The sequence below is a fragment of the Ambystoma mexicanum genome, chromosome 3p (genome assembly GCF_040938575.1).
Source record: "Ambystoma mexicanum isolate Mex_15411 chromosome 3p, UKY_AmexF1_1, whole genome shotgun sequence".
Classification (NCBI taxonomy): Eukaryota; Metazoa; Chordata; class Amphibia; order Caudata; family Ambystomatidae; genus Ambystoma; species Ambystoma mexicanum.
Genome location: NC_090925.1, coordinates 870918771 through 870945181, shown reverse-complemented (window position 1 = coordinate 870945181; position 26411 = coordinate 870918771). Strand labels below are relative to the sequence as shown.

General features: G+C 45.7%; 1 protein-coding gene across 1 annotated transcript in view; it reads right to left on the bottom strand.

Annotated features, from left to right (window-relative positions):
- LOC138581032 (sulfotransferase 1 family member D1-like) overlaps window positions 1-26411 on the bottom strand; it is a 217741-nt gene that overhangs the window by 12096 nt on the left and 179234 nt on the right. The window contains exons 6-7 of the mRNA XM_069652056.1: window positions 13459-13553; window positions 12939-13119 (exon numbers count right to left, since the gene is read on the bottom strand). Coding sequence (XP_069508157.1) covers window positions 12939-13119; window positions 13459-13553 — 276 coding nt within the window. The remainder of the gene's footprint in view (window positions 1-12938; window positions 13120-13458; window positions 13554-26411) is intronic.

The window sequence follows — 26411 nt, the reverse complement described above, 5'->3', positions numbered from 1 at the left end:
ACACAATCAACCATGTCACTCGCATGGACAGACTCCACTCTCTAGCCATTAGGGACTCTGCTTAAGATGGATCTCCTCCTTCCTCTTTAACCGCTCGCAAATCGGCACTCCCTTCCATTCTCCTCTTCCCTGCCCTGTCTCTCAGAGTGTCCCACAGGGAGCATCCCTCTCCCCCTCTTCAACCTCTTACTAAGCCCCCTCCCCGTGCTTATCCACTCTCACAACCTTACCTGCTCCAACTACACCAACAACACACAGATAATTTTCATGATTCCCAATTCTCTGGCCTCTCCCCACCCATGCCTCGCCTTCTGCCTCACGGATATCGACAACTGGATGACAGCCAACCGCCTCCTCCTCAATACACTCATTCTCTATGCCATGTGCGCCTCCAGGACCTTTATAGCCACCAAAATCCCAGCAACTAGAGTGCAACATTAGAGGCCAGTTTCGGGGGAGGTGGGCCACACTAAAATGGATGTCACAGAAGACATTCCCATATGAGGATAGTTACATAAAGACACAGACGATGATGTAAGATTACTGGAGCACAGGCAAGATGGTACAAGACATACTGTATGGCCCGCACAGAGGGGAAGTTAGAATAATAGCACAAAAGGAGCTGCAATGCCCTAGGACCGGAAGGAGAGAGATCGGGGGAATGACGGGAGAGACCCCAACTATTAGTGTATGGGAAGGACTTCACAGGCGATGAATGGGTGGAAGGGGTAATGGGGTGCAAAGCACACACACTCCTGACAGTCCTAGTGGAAGTGGTGCAGAAAGAGAATGATGAGTGCCTCAAGGACTGGGCAGAATATTCAAAATGACTTACCTGGGTAGAAAATGAAGCAGGCCCCTACCCATAATATCCCTCAAGAATGCGTCACCATATTACCAGAATAATGGTCCAGTGAAGGTTGGAGAAAACAGGGGATGCAAGCACATCTCGATGATTCCTGGCATGAAAGTGGGAACAGAAGTGCTGATGGACCACTACTGGACCTGTGGTTCCCAGGCCTACATGCGTGGCCCTGAACTGGGCAGGGATCTGCTCCTTGGCACAACTGAATACACCAGCCTTGGTAGAACCCCAGAAGGACATCAAAATAGATGGGTTCCCCAAAATGAATGCACACCTGTGGAAAAAGAAGTCAGTGGAGCTGAACAGAGTAAATCGTGAAAACTATGCCTCCGCGAAGATGGAAGTGGCACTACACGCAATACCGGAATAGCACAGAAGGTTCAGCAGGACAGAGATGTTCTTCGCCACAGTCGTCCATGGAATACAAGCAAATGTGAATGCCAAATGGTTGCAAATTACAAGATGGGAGCTGCTACAGACAATCAATTTAACAGTAAAAGTCTTCAATGTCATAACGGCGGAACTCAGAGCTGTGAGGCTCATGACACTTCAGAATAGGTATGTTCTCGACCTCATCACAGAAAGAGAGGGCGATGTCTGTAAAGAAATTGGGCCGTTGTGTTGCACCTACCTCGCTGCCCACAATGAGCAAAATGTAACCCTCACAGAAGCAATAATGTTGTTTTCATACATACATACTAGGATGGAAGAAGAAACAAACAAAATAGGAGCTGAGGACAACTGGCTGGTGTATCTCTTTTCCTTGATCCCACCTTGGATGGCTAATAGTCTGAAGGTCCTCATAGCTGTGCTAGTGCTAGTATTATTCGAATTCTGTGTCATTAGAGTAGCAATTGCACAGTGCAAGAAGACAACCCAGAAGACAACATGAATTAAAATACTTGGAGACATAGATACTAAGGCGAATGGGAACACACAAACTCTCAAAGTGCTGCAGTCACATCTAAAACAGAGTCCCTTCTTCTGTCCAGAAATAATTGTAGCCCCGGGATGCCCGCAATTATGTGGGATGTTGGGTCTGGTGCAAGCCAGACGTACGTGGAGTGCTGCTATATGACCTGGCGTCTGGATGAACATGTGAAGTACCACGACAGCCTGAGTGGGGTAGCAAAGGTGTGGACCCCCAAGACACCCATCAATGGGGTGGGGTATGCAGTTGGTGTGGTTGATGACTCGACCAGATGGGGGGATGAAGAGAGACGAATGAGAGTGTCAATCAGCGCAATGGCCCTCCCCCGTTTCAACGTTATAGACATGAACGGTGTACGTCGCTTATAGCACCTAGCACCTAACCACCATTGCATCTTTGATACGAGAGACGTTACTCCCTGAGACAACCTTACAGACTCTAACCAGATGACATCACAAAAGCAATAAATCTGCAGGCGATGGAACCCTTGGATGAGCTGTAACCATGAAGGAAAAGAATGACATCTCACTTAGACACAAAGAACACACTTGCAAACCACTAGGGTAGAAAACATACACTTCTCTCTATGCTGAAATGCAAGTCGCCTGAGTATACATATAAACGCTTGCTTATGCAGAAGGCAACTGAAATGAGTGGCCATGTAAATCAATATGGAAAACGCTGTCATGGTGGGCAAGTTGGGGGGAAATTGAGAAGCCATAAAACAGCAGAGAGACCCTATCTCGTCAGAGCCAGCAGGGTAGCTAAGACTAAATAGCGCAGATAGCAAAGGTACAGATTGCCATGGTTAGCAGAGGAAACCAGGGTTGAGCCAGTGTCTGTAAAATACAGACAATACACTGTTTCCACACATTGGACATAATTCTATGTACAGTAACAAGAAAAAAATGTTGCCGGGAAGGCTCAGTTCACACTAGCCCATACCTGACACTGAGGAGAAAGTAGCTCGAACAAGTCTCCAGAGGCCAGGAAAGTAATGAAACCCATAGCAAAAGGGACTAAAAACGTCATAAATCATTGAGCAGGATGATTCAAAATAAGGTCCGCACACACGTGATTTGCAGCTGGCAGAGAATGCCCATTCATCAGAGCCAGACATGGGCAGACAGGGACCTTCGTTCCCATCCATCTCATGGGGACAAATGATACAATGCAGAACAAAGTTGAAAGCTAAATGTCTTGGGTCAGGGTCTAGGGAATCAGGGAGTGGTAACGCTTTGAAACACAATTTTGTGTAAAGTGCCTTAAAAAATGCACAATAAAATAAATAAAACAAACTTTGGCGGGACACGGAGCACCTTGGGGCCGTTCTCATAACCTCCAATTGTTGCTGAAGTGCTGGTAGCAGTCCAAGCTTCCAAGGATGGGAAAGTTATCCCTGATCAATTATTGTCCACCCTCAACATTCACCTCAACAGTGTTGCATCAGCCACTCATAATGCACCTCAATGACATGTTCCCCATGTATCATTTTGTAGGTGGTCCCAGGTGGAGTTACCTGATAGCACCGGAACAATTAGACTACTAAACCCCATATAGAAAATATACTGTACCATACTACTCACCCAATCATAACCCTTCTATAGTTAAACAATATGTTATTTGTTCTGATGTCAATGTGAAATAAAACTCTGTGACAAGCATGACTGGACACGAAATAGCTGGAGATCGCCAATGTCTGTCGCCATCCCTGTTTTATTCAGATATTGTCAATAAAACAGCACCGTTGCCATTTAGCCTTTTCAGTTTTTTGGGCGTGGAATGTTCCCTACCTATCCGTTGCATACCCGAGAATGGGGCATCCTCCCCACCTCGACAATATGTTTGGAGGTATTGGTGACTTACAATTTAGTTTTAATCACTTTTCATATTACCTCAATTATTTAATTTAGCATGTCAATGAAAGTTTACCGATTGTCAATTTTTATTGAAAGAGTAGTTTGTTCTGAAACAGAATGTAATGTAATATAGAGTACATGAAGTCAAAAGGAAACATACCAGTAAATGATAAGATTATGATTTGCAATTGCCCTTTAAATGCAAGTGCTTTTTCATTTTATTTTGACTGTAGTGTTTGTGCCCTGTTATATGTTGATGGTCACAGATTGAGTTTAGAAAGAAAAAATGTAAACATTAAATTAAGCACATACTCAATGCAAATATTTTTTGAAAATCTGATGTAAAAATATTATTGTTTTTTTATAGAAAAATAAATATGTTTTGTAAAAAGCCACTTTTTTAAGATAAGGTTGATGACATTTACAAAGAACATCTTGTACGGCTGTGGTTGAGGTACTGTCTGTATGAATCACTTGTATTGTCCGAAGTCACTGGGGAATTTCTCATGAATAGCTCGAACCACACAGGCAGGTATCATCGAACGCGAAATCCCAGTCTTCCATGATTCCACCATGTAAACACCTGATAGGCCACAAGCCTGTGCCATCTGTGTAAGAGATTCAAAAATAGTTTACTGTAATTAATCCAATAATTGCATTTATTTTATTTGGACTGTCTTCTAAAATATAAGACACTGGCAAAAGTACCCATTCCCCGAACAGGTTCTGTAGACAGACACGATAACACTCTCATCAATGAAGTAAACTGCACGGAGAATGGCCGCATGTAGCTGGCTGACATACCCTGGATGTCATGAACTGTCGTCTACGTCCTTTCTGGTCCTCCTGGTCCCTGACTCGCAGAGGATTGCATGCAGTATTCCTTCCAACATGGCCGCTTGGAACGGAATGCTCCGGATCAGTCTATGCGTTTCACGCTGCTCATCCTACAAGAGAGACACGCCCCCGCGGCTTTGCGCGTCTCAACGCTACCGCTACCTATAGTCGGACGTGCTTTGCCAGAGTTCGATCGGGGCTCTCGCTTGATTCTTTGTTCCCAGCTCCTTGATTCCCCGTCCTATTCCTACCCTCTCCAAACTCCTGGAAAACCTTCTGCGCTCAAGTCACGGTCCTCCGTGCCTCCGAGCGTAACTTGTTTGCTTCCTGGTGTTACCCTGGACTTTCTGAACGCTCCTGGAAACTGAACCGCTATCCTCACGCTGGACACCGAAGATCAGCGTTCGGGTCTATACAAATCCCGGACCGTAAAAAATAAGAACTCCCAGAAGGTCGCAAGTAATCAACAAAAACAGGTGAGACGGGGAGAGACTTGTGACACTGGAGCAGATTTTGGGGGGAGACAAGAGTTGGTGTGGTGCTGCATACTGGGATTTCTGTGCTCTCTCCCCACCTGTTGCCTCACCCTGGCGTGGTGCATTTTGTTGCAGTGCGAATATCTTAGAAACTGTGCATCCTAGGGTCTTGAAACATGGTTTTCATGGTCCCACAGGGACCTCTAGTTGTGTTACTCATGTCAGGACCAGTCCTTCTATGACCACATTAATGCTTCGCTGATTTCAGGTAACCGTCTCATGTGTGAAGATGCTGAAATCCAGGGAAAGGGGTGGGGTGTCCAAATGTCAAGTAGCCAGCAATGTCTGGAGGGTCCTAACAAGTAACTATGCACACTGTAGTGCAAATTGGTGAAATGGTGTGCAATTGTAAAAGGAACAACCCTCTGCCAGGCCACAAACCTACAAACACATTTTGACTTCTGCTGATATCCGGGGAACGGGGTGGGGTATCCAAATGTCAGGTAGCCAGTCTTGTCCTGAGGGTTCTATGCAAAATCTGGTGCAGATTGGTGAAACGGTGTGGAATTGTATAAGGAACAACATTACACCACAAACCCACACATTTTCACCTTTAGAAATATAGATTAGTAAGCTTTAAAAAAGTACCTTTGCGAGCAAAGTTCTGACAGTAGTATTATTTTCAAGTAGGGATGAATTAGAAATGTGAACGTCCATTCCGGCAATACAAATGTTGAATATAGGGAAATATTGTTTTTTACTTTAAAGTAAAAGAAATGTAATTCTTAGGTCTTTAAATAGAATGTTGAATACTTTGGCTTGAGCTAAGAACGAGACCTATTTTGAAATACAAGAATAATTCTATCGTCAGTGATCCATCAAAGATATGATGTAATAGGAGAACAACATAAAACCTTAGCGATCTAGGTTGTTAAAAATACAATGTGTAAAAAGGAAACTCATTACTTGGGTTACAAGGGCAGACTGTTGCTCTACGTTTGTGTATCAGGACAATTATCATTCGCAACACAGATCTTGTGAGGAAGGCTGCCCTGAAGGCATGCAGCTGGGTAACGCATAACGGTGGTGTGTCTTCTTCATCTATGTAGGCCAAGCAGCCAGAGTTTTCTCTGCAACAGCTGTTCTCCACCAAAATTGGCATCACCTCAGATCGATAGCAGGTACACCATGTGGAGACGACTTCCATGCGACTAGTATCAGCTTTGGAGATTGATCGTCACGACTTTCATCAGATTCCTTATCATTTCAGCGTCTTTCCCTCTCAACCATTTACTCTCTATATACTCGGGTTTGTACAGGTAGGGCTGAATTGTTGCCATAATTCCTGAGTATTGAAGAAGCATAAAATAAACAGTGAGAAAAAAAACACGTTTTTGTTTGGATAAAGTAGCAAAATGAGGTTTTACTTTTAAATGAAATGCTAAAGATAAATAAGAGAAGAAACAGACATGTTATTTAAACCCACAGTGCAAAGACAAGAGTAGTAGGCCCAAACTTTAAAATGTGCATTGACATATGTAAAAAAGAAATCATGCAAATATAGAATTTTAATGTGGTTTGTAAAAGACATTTGTAAAGTAGAGAAATTATTTTTATTCACAAAGCGCTTACACAGTTAATTTGTTAGAGGTAGTGTTCTCAATATGTCATTCTTGGTAGAAAGCTGAATACAGCTAAAAGAACTTGTGGAGGCTCTGAATGAAATACACTGACACTCCAAGTTGTCTGATCAGAATGATCAGAAATGGTTTGTTGATAGTTATTGAGGTAAGAGGCATCTTGACATTTTCATGGAGACACATCAATAGACTGCGCACAGAGGACGTTGGAATGAGACCTGCATTGGCGTTGTGAAAAGTGGCGTAAGCGTCTAGTGATGTCAGCTTGAGGGGCAGCGATGTGAATTACTGCCACAAGGGCACAAGGGCACTTGAACTTAGGGTGATGGATCAATGGATAAGATTAGCACAAGAGTGAGTTTCGCATGGAGGGTAGGGTGTACAGCCATTATTGTACCCCAGCAAAACCCCACCACACTGATTTCCTTTTATTATCTAGCCTAATTGTGTAAGGTGAATACTTGGGACTCAATCCTAGTATGTAAATTAGTTATACTCCAGATGAAGCCTAAATTACATACAGTGGCCATACTTCATATCCAAACTGTTGGTATAGCCTTTAGGCTCCCCTGCTACGCACTGAGATATAACTGGGCTGCACCATATAGTTAGCCATTGTGTCCCGCATCATAGCTAGTTCATGTTCAACATTGCCACACCCTATAACAGCCTTCATGGGGCGATACAGTTGGGAAGCACACCATTGATGAGCTCCAAAAACCCAGGCATCCTTCCACTACTATTGCTCTGTGAAAGATGCTAACATAGTTAGCCTGTGTATTGAATTGCGCTACCCTCCATAGTCAGCCATTGTGATAAGCTTCTTAGTTAGCCATTGTACCTAAATGTGGAAGGAAATGTGTTGCACCTATAAGTATATTAGGGGGAAGACGTCATGCAGGATTTAGATGTAATTTTGGGGGATGTGATATGTGTTACAATAAACATTAGCCATGCGTCACATTTAGATTAGCCACCTAGAAGGACTGAGAGTATCCATGTACTAAAACCAGAACTGCGTATTACTAAGCAGTAAGCCCAGATGCACTCTTGGAGAACCTAAGTTCAATAATTCATTTAACACCACAATAGTAATAATACTAATAATGATGATAATTTGGATTCACTGTGTAACATCAGGCTTATATTGATGTGTTTGGCTTCATAAACATCATTTAATTCAATGGTACTTCTTCAGTCAATGCAATAGCAATTATTTCAAATAAAATGTTAGATACAATAGACCAGAAATGTCAAAGAAAAACATTTATCGCACTCATTGTTTTAATTCACCCATCATCCGTTTTTTAAAAAAATTGAAATTTCCCAACAAGGATATTGACAAACAATGTGTTATATACATTTGTTCCGCATGACATGAACCAACATCAAGTCATGCCATCATTACTGTATGTCGTAACAAACGACCAATACAAGCAAAATCAAGTGTATAAGTTAGAAACAACTTTTCATGTGTGCATCGGTTCCCGTCTGGGAAAGTTTGTGGGAGTTCTTATAGACTAACTGCTCCCTCCAGGGAAGCCCTTTTTGTAGATATTGCTAAAATAACCAACACGTTTCGGATCCTATAGATCCATCTTCAGGGTGGGGCTTCACTGTTCTTGTGTTCATAAAGGCAAATAGTGGTTTGTATTTTCTTTAAATCTTCCTCTGTGGGGAATTTAGAAAATAACAAGTATTTTAATCTATTTATACATGAAGATTGACTTCCAAAGCTAAACTATCAAAGATCAAGACCTATTCAAAGGAAAGTACAACGGTAACTAGAGGCAAAAATCTTGTTTCTAACATGCTAGTCTCACAGGGTTGGAGGGTACATAGTTAACTAAATTGAATCACTCACCCAGTCTTCAGAATGAAACTCTCAGGAGACTGGGAAGCGGCAGGTAACGGCACGAGAAACCCTAAAACCAGAGTTGGTGTCGATTATTCATATGCTTATATGTGTCCTAGTAATACAGTGTGTTTAATAGAAGCCGCTCCAGGGAAGGTGTAATGGCCCTCTGTGGCCACATTCAATGTTAAAACGAAGGGCGTGCATAATGCACTCCGATGTTTCATGGCTCCCAGGGCGACTTCAGGGGGAAGACCGCTCTCGGAAGCTGTACGGAAATGTACTGAGGCTCACCTGTTTACAGAGGCTCTTCGCTCTGTGCCAGTTGCTGCAGTGTCCGCTGACCAAATGCTGGTAGCGTTCACTGTAGTCACGGCAACACCGCGCATGCGCGTGAGGCTCATTCGGAGTCGGCCATGTGGGTATGGGCGGAGGTTCGCTATTGAGTAATCATGGCGACGCACCATGCCATTTTTCCAGCAAAGTTGGTTTTTGTGTATGTAGGCTTATACTTACTATGGAAGATTCAATGGTCCTAAGGACCCAGGTATATTCCAAAGGATTGGAAAACAAAGATGTACGTAATTAAAGATACTAGAGACTGTCTATATATGAAGGGAACACATGATTCCCATATACACGGCCATTGTAAATGTTTACATAGGGTGTAATGGATGAGAGTAGGGGCACTACCACGGTACAAGCTGTAACTGCGGGGTGCCCCATCTTTCATCTTTGTATAGGTCGTTCACTGAGGGCTTCTAAGTGACCTTAGTCTGTTGCAATAGATGTAGGAAATTAGAGATACTAAAAAGTGCCTATATATGAAGGGAACACACGATTCCCATGATTTTCGGGCATTCTGATTGTTTACATAGGACGTAATGGATGTGAGTGGGGGCACCACCGCGCAACAAAACTGTAACCGCGGGGTGCTCCCATCTCACATCTGTGTATAAGTCATTAACTGGTGGTTTCAAAGTAACCAGAGTGGTTAGTACCAATGTACTAAATATGCTGCTGCTGCCCCCCTCCTACACACCTCCCATACTATGCATGCACATTCGGCCAGCCTAACTATACACAAACACACAAGCAACATAACTTACACTTGCATACAACAACAGCCCCAGGCACTGGACCTTACCCCTATGGACACTACAAGCCAGTGCACACAACCAAAATCTTAAATACCAGCCAATGTAACACATAAAACACACACCCAACATAATAGACATTCATAGACAACTAACAACCATTCAACATAACTGATATCCACTCCCAACAAACAACCCAGGCATTGGGCATCCCCCTTATGGATACAACAAGCCAGTGGTCGCAATCAACCCATCTGTAAGCCAACACAAACAGATGCAAGTTTCTCTTGGTTCTGGACCTATCCTATCCCTCTATCCTCCCTACCCGTCTTTCCTTTTTGCAGAGCCACGTGTGAGCCAAGAGACTGCCCCTGGGTTGTAGCTGTGCATGTTATAAATCAACACAACATAACGTGTAAATGTGAGAAAAACGAAGGTAAGGTGCAATGGAATTTCTTTTTAGCATCAATGGATGTATGCTCAAAAATACATGCCCGATCGCTTGGGCCAATACAGTTCCTGAGAGAACTTCCCCTTTAAAAATCATACCTGGTTGTGTTTTGGACCCTCACACTTGTTATAGTTTTCACACATCTTTTGGATCTCTTTCAAAAGGAATTTGGGCTTGTTTGCTCGAAGCAGACGAATGCGGTGAAGCAAGATTTTCTTTTTGTTTCTCCATTCTCCAGACATCAGGTAGGGATATTCCACTCTACACCCCACTCGAATCCACCATCACTCCACAATTCCACCACACCACCACTGCACGGCACTACTCTACACTACCACAACTGCATACCACACAGCTACGCCTCTGCACCCCTAACCACCACACTGCACCAGCACTCTGCTGAACAACTGTACCACATCTCCAACACCACCACCCCACACCCACTTTACACCACCACTCCATGCCTCCACTCCACATCACATTGCTAGTCCACACCACCCCACTACATCATCATTTCATGCCATCACACTTTGGCATCACTCTTTGACACCACTGAGCCCCAGGCCACTGCACCACCACTTCGACAGCCCCACATGTCCACACCACCAATCTTGAATGTATAGTTCAATAAAGCAATTCAAACACAAAAACTATTGTTTTTTTAGTATTTGTATTTTGTTTGTATTTTTAGAGCACTTTCGCCAAAACTATTTACACTCAATTAAGAAGGGTACACAAAATAAGTTACATGATAAAGGATAGGTCATTCAGAGACAGGTGACAGTAGAAAATGGGCCTTAAGACAGGATCAAAAGATAGGAAGAGAGGGGGAGGCATGGATGTCAGGTGAGAGATTGTTCCATAATTTAGGAGCCAAAAGTGAAAACTGCGAAGGAGCACAAGGAGGCTTGCGAGAGGTAAAAAGGCGAAGGTGCTGAGAATGGAGAGAGTGTGCTGGGATGTAAGAAGAAATGATGGAGGAGAGATAGAGAGGAGAAAGACCATGAAAGCATTTGAATACAGTACAAAGAAAGTGGAAAAGAAGGTGGGAGTTGAAGGGAAAAAGGAAGATGGAGAGAAGAGATTGCTTAAGAGAGATTGTTTAAGAGAGGAGCGAGGCAGCATTTGAAAGAGAAGTCATACAGCAGAAATGAAGATCGACACCTGACCTGTGACAGGAGGGATACAGAATACTGACTGCATGGCAAGGACCCTGACCGAGGAGGGGAGAAATTCCCATTGAAGCGTTGTAAATCGTATGAAAGCCAAGTTCCAGGAGGAACCTGTGATGAATCCTGAGAAACCTGAGGTCCGGGTAGGACCAGTTGTGGAGTCTGAATGAATGAATGGTCCAGGAGGGACTTGTTGTGAATCCCAAGAAAGGTGAAAGCCAAAGAGTGGGCCATCTGTGAGAATCTTCGAATGGCAAAGTCTGGGGAAGACCGACTGCTAAGGACTCATTAAGCCTAGGATGAACATTTCTGTTGGCCATTCTGTAGTACTTGTAGAATAGGGCTCTCCACGAGGGTTGAGAGCTATAAGACTAGGAATTATAGAACAAGCAAGGTGTAGAAATCCAGCCCTGGAAACCTCACTTGATGACATTCCATCCTTGACATTGTTATCTTGGAAGTTCCCTCATCATTTCTAGAGAACACTAATTTCTAGAGAACCCTGATAGTGTGTATATGCATTCAACCAAACCATTAATTTACTAGCAATAAATGTACTTTTGAAACAACCATACTGAACGTGTCAAGAGTGTCTTTGCATGGCCTGACCGCAATGTGAACAACTACTGGCGTTACCTGTTTGAATGCTGCTGTTAAGAGGAGGTAAGGTAAGACTGGTTCCCTTCCGCTAGCCACACTGACCGGGTGAAGTAGGAAAAACGCAGAGGGAGGTGGCAGTCAGAAGGAGCAAGCAATTAGGGGTAAAAAGCACGATGTAGAATTACAACAATCAGCTGCATATCCACATAGGCTGGATACAAGGCAGCGGAAATGTTCCCCTTCTATGGAAATCCTGCAGCTTGCCTTATGCCCAGTCAGCCAAACACTAAGACAACTGTCAGCAAAATAGAGCCTCACAGTTTCATTCTGTAGGGCTCTTAAGATCATCTTTATACCTCAACACCTCTGCCAAACTCCCACCTCAGGGCCTCAATTACATTATTATAGGCATTTGAAATAGCTGCTCAAGCTGAGACATTGTCTGAATCTCGCTTTGCGCTTTGCCTTAACTATTGGTCCACAACAGGGCTTGGTGGTAGCTGGGGTGTAAACTGAAGGGCACAGAAAAAACATCTCCCATTGATTCCAAGGTCACTTATGTAAGTACTCAAGAAATCCCCTGTTTGTTTTTACAATGATTATTCTTTCAAGGACAATATCGAAGTGAGAGGCACCACATCCTGGCTTTGCGATTGTGCACTGGGCCTCCTTGTACCTACGAGGTGGTGTGGGGATGGACCTGTACTTCAAATTGTAACACTAACTCAAGGCTAACTTTGGATAAGTTTGATTCTTTCAGGAGCTAGAGAATTGTTATTGTCATGCCTTCCAGGGGCAGCACATGGTTTTTGATTCCAGGAGACACAGGCCTCAAATCCATGTTTGCTTATTTTCCCTCCATGGGCTGCACCAAGAGTCCATGTGAGTGGCACAGAATTGCAGTTGGCTTTTGCTGCTGTTCCAGGATTAAATTCAGAGGCAATTAATCTCACCACCAGTTATTCCCCAACAAAGGACAGACCCAGAGTTCATTCCAGGGACAAAGAAATCTAGTTCCATGTTTTCTCTTCCTCTAGGGCTGCATCCAGTGTCAACTTCAGGGAAACAGACATGCAAGGTCATACACGTCCTTTATTTCTCACCCAATATCCTCTTACATCCTCTACACTATAGACTCTTTGATTGGCCCATTACCTTTCCTCATAAAAGGTGAGATGTTGTGGTCCATCCTTCTTGCTGAGACTGTTCTATAGTTGGTCATGGGATTCTGCTTCATTGCCTGGAAAGATGTGTGCTGTGCAATTTTCTCCAGAGCCTCCTCCTCCAGGTCTTTCCCCAGGAATTGCTGGACCTTTTGTATTTCACGCATTGGATCCTGCAGATGGAAAAAGCAACTGGACAGAGTTAATCTTCAGATGGTGTAACAAGACCTTTTGTGCTGTGTGGTATCAAGAAGGGTCTTTCACTGAGTGAAACATAGGATGATTTTCATTGTGTCTGGTACCCATATTCCTTTGTATCATGTGGATACTGGATTCCAGTCTTGGGCTTCCCTTGTAGAAACCATTCTATGGTGGTAGGTGTAGTCAAATTGGTTCCATTCATTTTAAACCAAGTCTACAACTCCCAAAATAAGTTAATTTGCAAAATGGACTGTAATCATGGTTTTACAGTCCTATGTAGCCATCTGGTCTAGTATTTCTATTCTCCTCACCTCTTTCATGTCCTCGTAGAATAGACACAGGATGTTGTGGTGCTCAGCCTTTGCATTCCAATCTTTCACATGGTCATACCAGGAGCCATAACACACTGCAAATGGATAGAGATGTAGAGGTGAGCTGCCAGGGAGATTTCAACTTCAAATTTAGAGCTTCAATGCAATTGAGCTTGATTTGGAAGCGGGCAAACATTGCCATCCATGAAAGGTATTTGTGTCCTGACAAGTTTTGATGACTAGAGCGAAGAGCAGATGGTTGTCTTGAGCTATTTATCCTTATCTAAATTGGCAGAGCCTTTTGACTTTTGGGAGAGAACTCATGCTTGCAGCCGCAGTTACCCTTGTTGAAGATACATCAGTGGCTGGTGGCAGTGCACATGACACAAGTACAGCACACAGCAGTGTGTGATGAGAGATGCTGTGCGCTTATGTGAAAAGGCACAATTGGGAGTTGAAAGGGTAATGGTGGCACTTTGGGCTGCATCTAGTGAATTATAGCTGCTGTAGAATTGCAAAGTTGTGATTATTGGTTTATACATTAACTGAGCATGCTCAGAGGGATGGTGAAAGTGCTAGGACTATGAGTAGAAACCTACAAAGCTCCCTGCACTTGCCTCATACCGAGACACTAACCTATGAAAGACACCCTCTGGGACAGTGACCTATGAAATACAACCTCTGGCAGACATATGTAATGTGCTTGGGTTTAGAATGCAATGGCCTTGCAACATGGAAACTTGGCTCCAATTATCTATTTCTGTGTCTCTTAGTACTTTTGTTGGTTGTGGCCAACTCAGAAACTTTGATGGCTGGCTATTGCCAGGCAATTTGATCCTGTGTCAAGATTTAAGGCAAAATTCTGTGACAATGCAGGCACAGTATTATATCGTGTTCATATTTCTAAAGGGTGTGTGTGTGTGTCACAGCAACAAATCCCATGACATTCAGCAGATCTGGGAAGTGATGAGTAGCTGAACTCAGAGTCACACTCATAAACGTCACTCATGGTGTCATTTTATTCTCACTGTTGATCCCTTCTGTGACCAGATGTAAGTGGTCATGGGTTAAGCAACATGGGTGTCATGACCACCATACACCAAAACCGTGGACTAGATCGGTGCATGTCTGAAGAAGCTTACTAGAAAAATCGCATGCAAGGGTTGTGAACTACTCAATAGAAGAGTAGCTGTTTATCTATAAGGTTGTTTACAAGGGCCAAAAAGGCTGACCCTTGATCTTTCAAATATCTACATAGCCGGTTTTAGAACAAAAAGGCTAAATTTCACAAGACTTGTAAATTCCTATAAATCTTGTGTATCTCCTGTTAACATGAGACCTTAGTGTCCATCTTTGATTTGAACTCCATAAAGGTCGCGTCCACGCCCACACATTGCTTGGTATTCTGGCTTGCTGTAATCTTACTTGCTTGAAAAATCGTTATGCAACTCCAGAAGACAGCATCCACCACCCAGAGGACATTGGCAACCAGGTACCTGGTAGGATATGCATATCCTTTGGATTATGGATCAGAGGGAGAATTTTAGGATTAATTGTGCTGTGGTACTGAGGGCTGGTGTGAAGTCAACATTGGCCTTGAATATACAGAAAAAAAGGGATAATAATCCCCAACCTGTGTGCTGACGTTAAGGCCACAGCAGTCTAGGATTATTAAAAGGTGACACACATTATAGAAGAGGCTGTATGCATTCACAAGACACCATTAGAAGGCAATCTGAGTAGCCCAGCTGGCAGACACTAATCCCTGATTTCTTTTCATTAGAGGGGCTAATCACTTAGGACAAAACCTGGCACATGAACCATGGAAGGGAAATCCAATGCAGAGATCCCTGCAAGCGTCATCTTCCCGCAGGTGACTCACAGTAGGCAGGCACACTGTCCTAGCCTGCTGGGAGTGCACCAGGAGAGGTGGAGAAGGCCTCAGTCTACAGGCACCCACCTCCCCAAAGGAATCAGATAAGAGGTGACTACGAATTAAGATTGTCATCACTTGCCACATCCGCTGAATTTCATGGATTTTATTGCGATTAATTGAATCATCTTCAGGCTGTTTTAGCGAGGGTTTTCTAACTTTTTTTCGCTGAATTTGAAGGCTTTTGTTGTGCTATTTCTTCCATGGCCATCGCTGATAAAAGAACAGTTGTGGCCCACACACCCCTCACTAGAAAATAACCAGATCCCCCCATTGGAGGTATATTAAAATGTTTTGGTCTGGTGGGACACCCTTCTCCATAACATTTTCAAAAACTAGTGAGCGGATTTATGCCAAACCAAAAAAAAGGAATCTATGCCTCACTTTGTGGCCACACTAAACAAAGGGAAAAGTGTTCCTGGTGGACTTTTGTCAAAACATTAATCTATGAATAATTTCAATATGCAATGTCTATATTTTTTAGGCAACCTAAAATTCAGGAGTGTGGACAGTCTGCATTAACTTGGAGTATAATTTATTTTTCAAAATTCTTTTATACAAAAATAGTTTATCTTAGAGCACATTTTGCAACACTTAACAAATAGATTTCAGATGTGGTAAAATAGTGAAAAACTCAATATACCACATAAACATTAATTGTAAAACATACAGAACATAGAATGTGGGCAATAATAGACCACAATGTGCTACATATAATTAGCTTGAATGAAAGTCAACTTCTTATTTGGTCTAAATGTGTCCAGCGGTTTTTACAGTGCATGCGATCACAGATGGCCTTAAGTGTACACCAACTCTCGAAGACAGTTGAGGGGTTTTTACTTACTACTCCCCTCTCCACACTTCTCTTATTCCACCCACACCTTCTCCCTCAATAACTCTCCTTTCACACTCTACTCTCACATTACTAAGACCACGCACACACCTTTCATGCACACTCAAAATTCAGTACCACTCTATCCCACCAACCAATACCTTACCTTGCACACTCCTTCAGTTTATCTCCTCTGTGTTCCTCTGCTCTGTCCTTACTTCAGCTGCCCTCTTGGTCCTCCTGCTCCTCCCCTGGCCTCACTTGAATAACCCATACCGTCCTGTCCTCTGTTTCTCCCCCTTTACCCTCTCCATTGGCTCGCTCCCTCAACTGGTTCCTCAGACCAACCGATTTCAGTTAATACCCCCAGGGAGGTGTTAGCGGTCTCCAGCGATGTGGGCCCGCAAAATGAATGGCACTGTTCATTTGAGGGTCATCCAGCAGTTTGAGCATGCCATATTGGTGAAGATGTCCACCTGCGGCCCCCTGCTGATAAGCACATTGTCCATGATAGCAAGAGTCCATGTTAGCAAAATTCTTGCTGGATGTTCTGCATCCTGGATTGCGCTGATGTTCTGCCAGCATGGATTCTCTCATTGGGGGTGGATTTGGTAGGAGTGATCCGTGCTCAGGCTCACTGAATTGTTTCCTCTGGAGTGGGCCGTGTAGCGGTGTTCTTTGTCCTTGCTGCTGCTTGGTTTCTTGTGTGTTCATCTTGGTTTCTCTTCAAGCACTCACTGATTAGTTCATTGCTGCTGTTGCGGTTAAAGGCCCCGCAAGCCAAAGAGAAAAACATTGGCCAGAACAGTGCTGTAGAGGCATGGGGTGATAGACAGTGGTACTGCTGTCAAACAACGAGGCACAAGGGAAAGGTCTAGGAACTGGGGCCCTCACCAATCCCAATCCGACCTTTGGGGGAGGACTGGCTCTAGCATTAACCCTGGTAGGCCTCCCACCCGAGGCTGAGAGGGTCCACACTCCCACCTGATAGGGACAGATCTCTGCTCTATCATATTCAAAAGATGCAGCTTTGAATGGGAGTAGGTCAAAAACAGCTATTTTTTCCAATGCTTAATAACTTTTGAACCGTTTAACAAATGTTCCACACAATTTCCAGTTTGGGGTGTAGGGGCATGCCAGGCACATTTTTAGGAACATTTCAGCCCAATCTGTCCAGCGAGTTGAAAGTTATTCATAATAGAATTTTCAGAAAAGTCAACGAAATAGATTTTCATCTGAACTCTAGGGCAGCAATCGTGTGGAAACAGCATGTTTCAAGTAGCAGATAAAGAGTATGTCTGGTCCATGGGAATCCCTTGTGGATGCCTTCTGCAAAGCACCATTTGCAGCAGCATTTACATTTCTTACAAAACTGAGAGTACAAATGAAGAGTAAAGGCGATTTCGCTTGGTTTCACTCTTCACTTTCAAACTTTGTTTTGTAAATGTTTAAAAATGCAAGCAGGGGACCCAATAGCACATAAGTACAAATGTTGGTGTTCCCCAGCATTCATTTAACATTTCTTGCAAAATGACCCACAAGGTGTTTCAGCATACGTTTTTGAAAAGAGTTTGGTCTCTTCTGAATTTACAGTAAAATTACCACAAATGTACCAAACATTTAGCAGGAGAATGGCCCTCAATGATGAAAAAAGATGGCAAACTTTAATTTCTAGAAACCCTCAATTGCCGCAGTACATAATGGGGGGATATTCTCTTCATGAACAATTTTTTTTCTGCTTTCTGTTTTCGCTTGTGTGTCTTGTCTTGTTTTAGCGCCTCCATGCCTCTGGGCCAGTGTTTTGCGTTTTACAAATGAATTAAATACATAAATATATTGCGTTTTATGTCTAGGGGAGCCACTTTCTATGTCAAATTTAAATAAAACTACTGCTGGATTTACACCAAACCATAAAAGGAATATCTGCACGACTTTGTGCCCAACTTATTTGGTGCCAATCCACCCAGCAGGTTTCAGAGGGCACGTATTCAAATGATGCATGTTTTTCCCTATAGGGAAGCGGTTTGGGAGTAGCCCCCAAACAGCATTTTTTCAATGATTGGAGACACTGTCTCCCGAGCCCTGGTTCTCTCGAAGCTGGACTACTGTAACAGCCTCTATCTTAATCTTGGGGTCATCTTCGACTCCACACTCTCCTTCTCTCCTCATATTTCTGACGTCGCCTAGAGGTCACACTACCAGCTGCACCTCCTCAGAGGTATTCTTCCCTTGCTCTCCTTCCCCCAGAAGCTCACTGTCTCCCGAGCCCTGGTTCTCTCGAAGCTGGACTACTGTAACAGCCTCTATCTTAATCTGCCTGCCTCCACTCTCCGCCCTCTGCAACTCATCCAGAACAGAACTGCGAGACTTGTCCTTGGCCTCAAGCCCAGGGACCATATCTCTCCAGGACTGAAATCTCTACACTGGCTCCCAGTGGCTGCGAGGATAAAGTTCAAAACCCTCTGCATTGTCCACAAGGCCTTCTGGGGCCTGGGACCTAAATACCTTCAACTCTCTCTTCCCAAATATCTTCCTTCCCGAGCCCTTCGCTCATCCGCCTCCAATTCCCTCAGGGTTAGCCGCTTCTCGAAGCAACGAGCTGGGGGTAGATCTCTCTCCGCGGCAGGGGCCTCCCTCTGGAACAGCCTTCCTGCCTCCCTGAAACTTGAGGAGAACCATCTCCGGTTCCGGAAGCACCTCAAAACCTTCCTCTTTGCTTCTGCTTTCTCTCTCCCTCTCCCCTGCTGAACAGCTAATTTAATTCCTCACTGAAACTGCACTGATCCTGCAACTGGACCACTCTAAACGGCCTCGGCCCTGGGCCCTGCCACTCTCCACTTGCACTGATGCCCTGGAACCCCTTTGCACTGCGGGACTGTCTCTGTATCCCTACAGCCCCCCCCCCTCCCCCAGCACTTGTTCTGCACTTACCTCACACTTGCCACCAGCTGGCCCTATTTATTTATTTATTACGTTACGCCACTTACCTTGTACTGCACTTCCCCCCCTCCCCTTCCCCTTGCACTTTTCCCCCCTCCCCCACCCCTGCACTTGCACGATCTGAATGACACCTGGCCTAGTAAGATCGTTGTCTGTCTCCCCTTGTCCCCCCCTCCCTGCCTCGTCGCGCCTTGAAACACATGTGTATAGGCGCGTTACAAATACCATATCATATCATATCATATCATATCATATATCATATCATATCATATCATATCATATCATATCATTGAAGTTTGGAGAGGCTCGTGCAAGACATTTATCGCTGGAAATTTGAGCCAGATTCGTTGAGCAAGACAAAAGGTTTTAGCAACAGAAATTTGGGAAAAGTCAATACAAATTGGTTTGATCTTAACTATATATTCAGTGAAAAAAATGTGTGAAGACAGCGTTAAGATAATCCAATTCATCACAACAAAACCCAAGACATTCAGCGGGGGTGGGAAATAACGGACTGTTAAGACTTGATGGTCGTGTAGATGATGAATCCTCCATCCCCAAGTACCACACGGGCAAGAATAGTATTATAACTGCCCGTGCAGTCTTTGAGGCCACAGGTGTGGAGTACCGTCAGCCTGGAACCATGAACGCCGAAAAAAAAAACCATGACTAAGGCAAGCAACGAGGTTAGGGAAAGGAAGGCAAGACAGTGAATGGTTGAAAGGGACAAATCACACTTAATCTTACCCCAATGCCAGTGGTCAGATACCCTGGGTGTAGTACTGGGAAGGGTTCTACAATGGTCGACGGCGGCAGGCAGCAGATGGAGATATGGTGGCACTCTTGATGGAGATTAACACCTGATTTCAGCCAAGAAACGTGAGCAAAGTACTGTGATGGGGAAATCCATAATCAGTCCACGATACATTCCGTGGTCGGAAGCCAGCTGGTAACGTCAACAACAAGGGATGATCCAAAGCAAGTCCAGGTGAAAGCCAAGTTCGTTGTTTTTTGCGGAAGTGATCGACAAAGCAGAGGTACCAAGGAGAAGCAAGGGCGGGTCCGTGAAACAGTCAGTGATCAAGGATTCCAGGAAGCAGAAACAAGGTAAACGCTCAACGAAACTTGCCGTAAGCAGCTGTGAAGCGATGTGTGAGCGTTCACTCGATTCTTTTGAAGGCAGGAATGGTCATGTGAGCGCGTCACGTGAGTTACGCTCTGATCACGTGATGCGTGCTCCGCGTCTCGCGTACCCATTCGAGCACGTTACTTCCTGATCACGTGTCGCTTAACGCAGCAAGGCCCCAGACTAAGCCGATGACCATGACGTGGCGTGGACAATCGCCATGGTAACCGCAACTGAAGGTAAGGAGTTCGTATCGGACATGAGTTTCTCTTGAATTTGCTGTGCCGCCAATAGCTGTAGCCCAACCGCCGCCGGGAGTTACATGAAGACATGTGGGAATGTGGGGAAAGACTGTTGGCAGAGCGGACATCGGAGGAGGGAACCCATGACCGGTCCTCAGGACTGTAACCCACCCAGTCCACTAGATACTGCAAACGCCCCCGAAACAGACGGGAACCCAGAATGGCACTGACCTCGAACTCATCTGGGGTAACCACAGAGATAGGAGCGGGAGGTGAGACAATGCGGGTGGGATCAGGGCATGGCTTGAGTAAAGAGGTGTGGAACACCGGGTGCAACCGCTAGGTAGAGGGGACGTCGAGTTGATAAGAGACTGGATTTATAACCCTGGACACCCGGTAGGGGCCAACTAAGCACGGGAGTAACTTCCGGCAATAAGGGATGTGCAGGTGCTGAGAGGACAACCAAACCCGATCACCCACGTAGTAAACCGGGGCATCTACCCGCTTTTTGTCAGCAGCTGTTTTCATGGATGAATGTGCTTCCCGGAGATGGACGAGGGTCTGGGCATGAATCGTGGTGAGATTGCGGGCACAGTCATTAACGGCAGGGGTATTGGTGGGCGTGAAGTCAGGAAAGGGAAGAGTGTGTGGATGTTGGCCATAGAGGGAATAAAACGGGGAAAAACCAGTGGAGGAATGTAGTGCATTATTGTAAGCGAATTCCGCAAGGTGAAGGGAATCAATCCAAGTGTACTGGAACTGCAGGGATAAACAACGGAGGTATTGTTCTAACACCTGATTCACCCTCTATGTCTGTCCGTTGCTTTCAGGATGATAGGCCAAAGAGAAGCGGGCATCAATGCCCAGTAGTTTATTGAGGGCCTTCCAAAAACGGGACGTGAATTGAGAACCACGGTCTGACACGATGACCTGAGGCAGACCAAACAGACAGAAAACAGACCTAAAAAACAACCGGGCGAGGGACGGAGCAGAAGGGATTCCCTTGCAAGGTACAAAACGGGCCATCTTGGTGTAGGAATCTACCACAACCCAGATTGTATCGAACCCCTCCGTACGAGGTAGGTCAGTGATTAGGTCCATTGAGACCATGTGCCAGGGCCTCGGGGGTATCGGTAGGGGTTGTAGCAGTCCGAGCGTGCGTCCCCTGCTTGACTTACACTGCGCGCACACCGAGCAGGTGTTAACATAATCCTCCACATCGCGTCTCATCGACGGCCACCAACACCAACGTTTGAGCAGATCCAATGTGCGTCGTTGTCCCGGGCGACCATTGATAATGGCGTTGTGGGACCACTCTAGTGCTTGGATGCGTGTGTCAGTTGTGGGCAAGAGGAATTTTCCCTGTATGAATGGTAGCCCATCCTGAAATACCGGGTCACATTCGGACAATGCATGGGGATGTTGCACGATCCATTGACGAATGGCTTGTAACATGGCTAGCGAGGGAGAACAGGCACAAATCACGTGCCCGGTTCCAACAAGATGTCTGGAAAGGATGGAAGAGAAACCCCCCCGGGTGAACAGGACAATGCATCTGCTTTACCGTGAACAACCCTGGTCTGTGTTTAACCACAAAATCGTATACTGCAAAGAACAGGTGCCAACGCACCTGTCGGCTGTTGACGCATTTTAGCAACGCCAGGTCTTGCAGATTCTTGTGATCAGTGTAAACGACTGTCTGGGGTTTAGCCCCCAGGAGATGGTGCCTCCAGACCTGAAACGCATCCTTGATAGCCAGGAGCTCTTTTTCTGTGACCGTATAATGCGTTTCAGTTGACGTGAACTTCCTTGAATGGTACGCCACTGGGTGCAGGTGACCAGTAGTCGGGCAAGGTTGGGAGAGAACCGCACCCAATGCAAACGAGGACGCATCTGCTTCTACAATGAAGGGGAGCTCCGGATCTGGGTGTTGTAAAACTGGGGCTGTAGTGAATGAGGTTTTAAGAGACTCGAAGGCAACTTGGTGTTCAGTGGACCAATGAAAAGATACCAGTGGTCTGGTCAGTGCTGTCAGAGGGGCAACGACGGAAGAGAAATCGTCGATAAAGCGCCGATAGAAGTTCGCAAACCCTAAGAATGATTGAAGTTGCTTCAGGGTTTCCGGGACCGGCCAGTCCGTGATTGCACAGATTTTAGACTGGTTCATTGCCAAACCCCCAGGAGAGATGTGAAACCCCAAGAAATCGACCTCCTTCGTATGAAACAGACACTTTTCAGGTTTTGCAAACAATGCGTTCTTTTGGAGTCGGGATAGCACTTCTCGGATGTGGACAATGTGTTCTTCGAGTGTAGGGGAGAAGACAAGTATGTCATCCAAGTATATCACGACATAGATATCTAGAATGTCACTAAACACATCGTTAATGAACCTTTGAAATGTGGCCGGGGCGTTGCATAAGCCAAAGGGCATGACAGTGTATTCGAATAGACCTTGGCGGGTACAGAACGCTGTCTTCCACTCATCCCCCTTGCGCATACGAATCAGATTGTAGGCCCCCCGGAGGTCTAGTTTTGTGTAGATGGAAGTATGGGTTAGTGTGTCTAGAAGGGTAGAAATGAGGGGAATCGGATATTGGTTCTTTATGGTAAAAGAGTTCAACTGCCTGTAATCCACGCAAGGGCGGAGATCCCCCTCCTTCTTCGGAAAAAAAAAATGGGGCTTGCTGCAGGCGAGGAGGAGGGTCTGATGTGGCCTAAAAGCAGGGCTTGTTGGATGTATTCCCTCAGAGCTATTTCTTCAGACGGTGACAAGGAATAGATACAACCCATAGGTATCGAGGCCCTGGGAACCAAATCGATAGGACAGTCGTAAGGTCTATGGGGTGGCAGACCCTCAGCCGATGCCTTGTCGAAAACTGTTTGGAAATCATGATACTCCGAGGGTATACCAGTTAGGGCTGCCCCTACCGTATGTGATGTCTCAGATGACCCAACTTCATTGATCGTTAATGAAGCCACCGCCCCAAGGGCTCTTGCAGGGTTGGATACGCCCCCAGACTCTACCAGGCAGAAGTGTTGACAAACATCGGACTCGAACAGAACCTGGCCTGTACCCCAATTAATGAGAGGGTTATGTTTCCTCAACCAAGGAATGCCGAGTATGATCCCAAACTGTGGTGTGGAAATTAGGTCAAAAGATAATGTTTCTTTATGGGTATCTTGGATGATCGTTTGCATAGGGGCTGTCTGCTGCTTGATTGGACCAGAAACCAGGGAGGAACCATCAACAGCCTGTACAGGCTCAGGGTGTTTCTTTGATACTAGTGGTAAGTTCAGTTTTTTTTGGCCAATGTGATGTCTATGAAACAACCGGTCGCCCCTGAGTCAATGACTATGTGTACTGAATGGGAATGTTCTCTGGTAAGATACAATAGGGCATGAACCACGACCGGTTTTATAGGACCGAACACAGGGATAGCCTCGGAGGTGTTTTGCAATAAGCTTGCCTTGTCCCCCGTTATCAAGGGCGAGCTTCCTGAAAACCTGAGTGCCTGTTCTTTGGGCGACGAGGACATTCCTTGACAAAATGCCCATTGAGGCCGCTGTAAAAACAGGCATTATCGGTTCTCCTGCGTTCTCGGTCAGCATGGGTAATGGGGCTGCGTATCCCACCGATTTGCATGGGTTCACTGGAAGGTTCGGCCGTACTGGGGGACTGGCTGACAGAAAGGTTCTCCGAGCATCCACTTGGAGTGCTAGATCAACCAAATTCGGAAAAGGATGCCGGGAGGGACGGCACAATTGAGAGGGCATCCTTCATAGCACTACACAAACCCCTATAGAACACTACAGATTTTTTATTTTCGGGCCAAGCTGTTTCTGCGGATAACTGGTTAAACCGTGTAATGTATTCTATTAGTGTTTGTTTGCCCTGGGTGAGGTCTAGTAGCTCTAGGTCTCGGGACTGTGCTTTGTGCCTCGTGTCAAAGACTTTATAGACATTTCGCTCACCAGGATGATCATTCTCCAGCAAGGGATTTGCCCAGCGAGCAGCTATACCTGTCAGGTGTGATAGCAGAAAGGCCGCCTTGGTGGTGGAATCATGAAAAGCCTGGGGTCAGCAGAGAAAATGGAGCTTGCATTGGTTGAGAAAAGTCTGGTACCCCCTGGGATCGCCCTGATACCTTTCCGGGACTGCTAGAGGGAACGGGGTAGGCAAAACCACTGGGACCGGAGGTGTGGGAGGCGTGGAGGGACCTGGGTTCGGGGGCATGTTATCTCCAAACTCGGCATCCGCCGGCAATGGATGGCGGGCGCTCTGCAAGGAGCCCAGACGGTGGTGGATGGCGGTTGTGGCTGTCTCAATGTCTGTTCTTAGGGCTGTGACGGCTTAAATTAGAGCAGCCACGGGGGTGCCCGGCAGAGGCTTCCATCATCTGGATGACCAGTTGGCTTCACAGTCTGTTAAGACTTGATGGTCGTGTAGATGATGAATCCTCCATCCCCAAGTACCACACGGGCAAGAATAGTATTATAACTGCCCGTGCAGTCTTTGAGGCCACAGGTGTGGAGTACTGTCAGCCTGGAACCAGGAACGCCGGAAGAAAATTCCCTGACCACTGTAAGGCAAGCGACGAGGTTAGGGAAAGGAAGGCAAGACAGTGAATGGTTGAAAAGGACAAATCACACTTAATCTTACCCCAATGCCAGCGGTCAGATACCCTGGGTGTAGTACTGGGCAGGGTTCTACAATGGTTGACGGCGGCAGGCAGCAGATGGAGATATGGTGGCACTCTTGATGGAGATTAACATCTGATTTCAACCAGGAAACGTGAGAAAAATACTATGATGGGGAAATCCGTTATCAGTCCAAGATACAGTCCGTGGTCTGAAGCCAGCTGGTAACGTCAACAAAAAGGGATGATCCAAAGCAAGTCCAGGTGAAAGCCAAGTTTGTTGTTTTTTCCGGAAGTGATCGACAAAGCAGAGGTACCAAGGAGAAGCAAGAGCGGGTCCGTGAAACAGTCCGTGATCAAGTATTCCAGGAAGCAGAAACAAGGTAAACGCTCAACGAAACTTCCCGTAAGCAGCTGTGAAGCGATGTGCGAGCGTTCGCTCGATTCCTTTGAAGGCAGGAATGGTCATCTGAGCGCGTCACGTGAGTTACGCTCCGATCACGTGATGCGTGCTCCTCGTCTCGCGTACCCATTCGAGCACGTTACTTCCTGATCATGTGCGCTTAACACAGCGAGGCCCCAGACTAAGCCAATGACCATGAGGTGGCGTGGACAATCGCCATGGTAACCGCCACTGAAGGTAAGGAGTTCGTACCGGACATGAGTTTCTCTTGAGTTTGCTGTGCCGCCATTAGCTGTAGCCCAACCGCCATCGGGAGTTACATGAAGACATGTGGGAATGTGGGGAAAGACTGTTGGCAGAGCAGTGTCAAGGAGTTCCCCTCTTCTCACCGGGGTCCGTTCTTTGCTGGAGTCCTTGGTCGCTGCCTTCTTGCGGACGGACCTGGTTTGAACAAGGCTGCCCGAGTCTCTTCCGACTCCAGAGTGCGTTCAGTTCCCGGGACGCAGATCCAGGAATCCGAGGAACTAGGAAAGGTGCAACTAGCACACGAGTCCAGGAAATAGGAGGAAAGGAAGGGACAAGGAACAGGTAGATAGACAGGTACAAGGAAACAATACCGCAAACTACGGGACACACGTCGGATCGCTACTTTGCAATAGCATTGAGACGCGCGTAGCCGCGGAAGGCAGTCTATTAATAGAATACGTTAAGTCCAGCACGTGGAGCGAGAAAGGGGTTTCACGCTGGACGGCCATGTCAGGAGTATTATGGAGTGCACGCCCCGTTGTGACAAGGACCAGGAAGTCCAAAAGGGACGTGTTCTGTAGTTCATGACAGCAT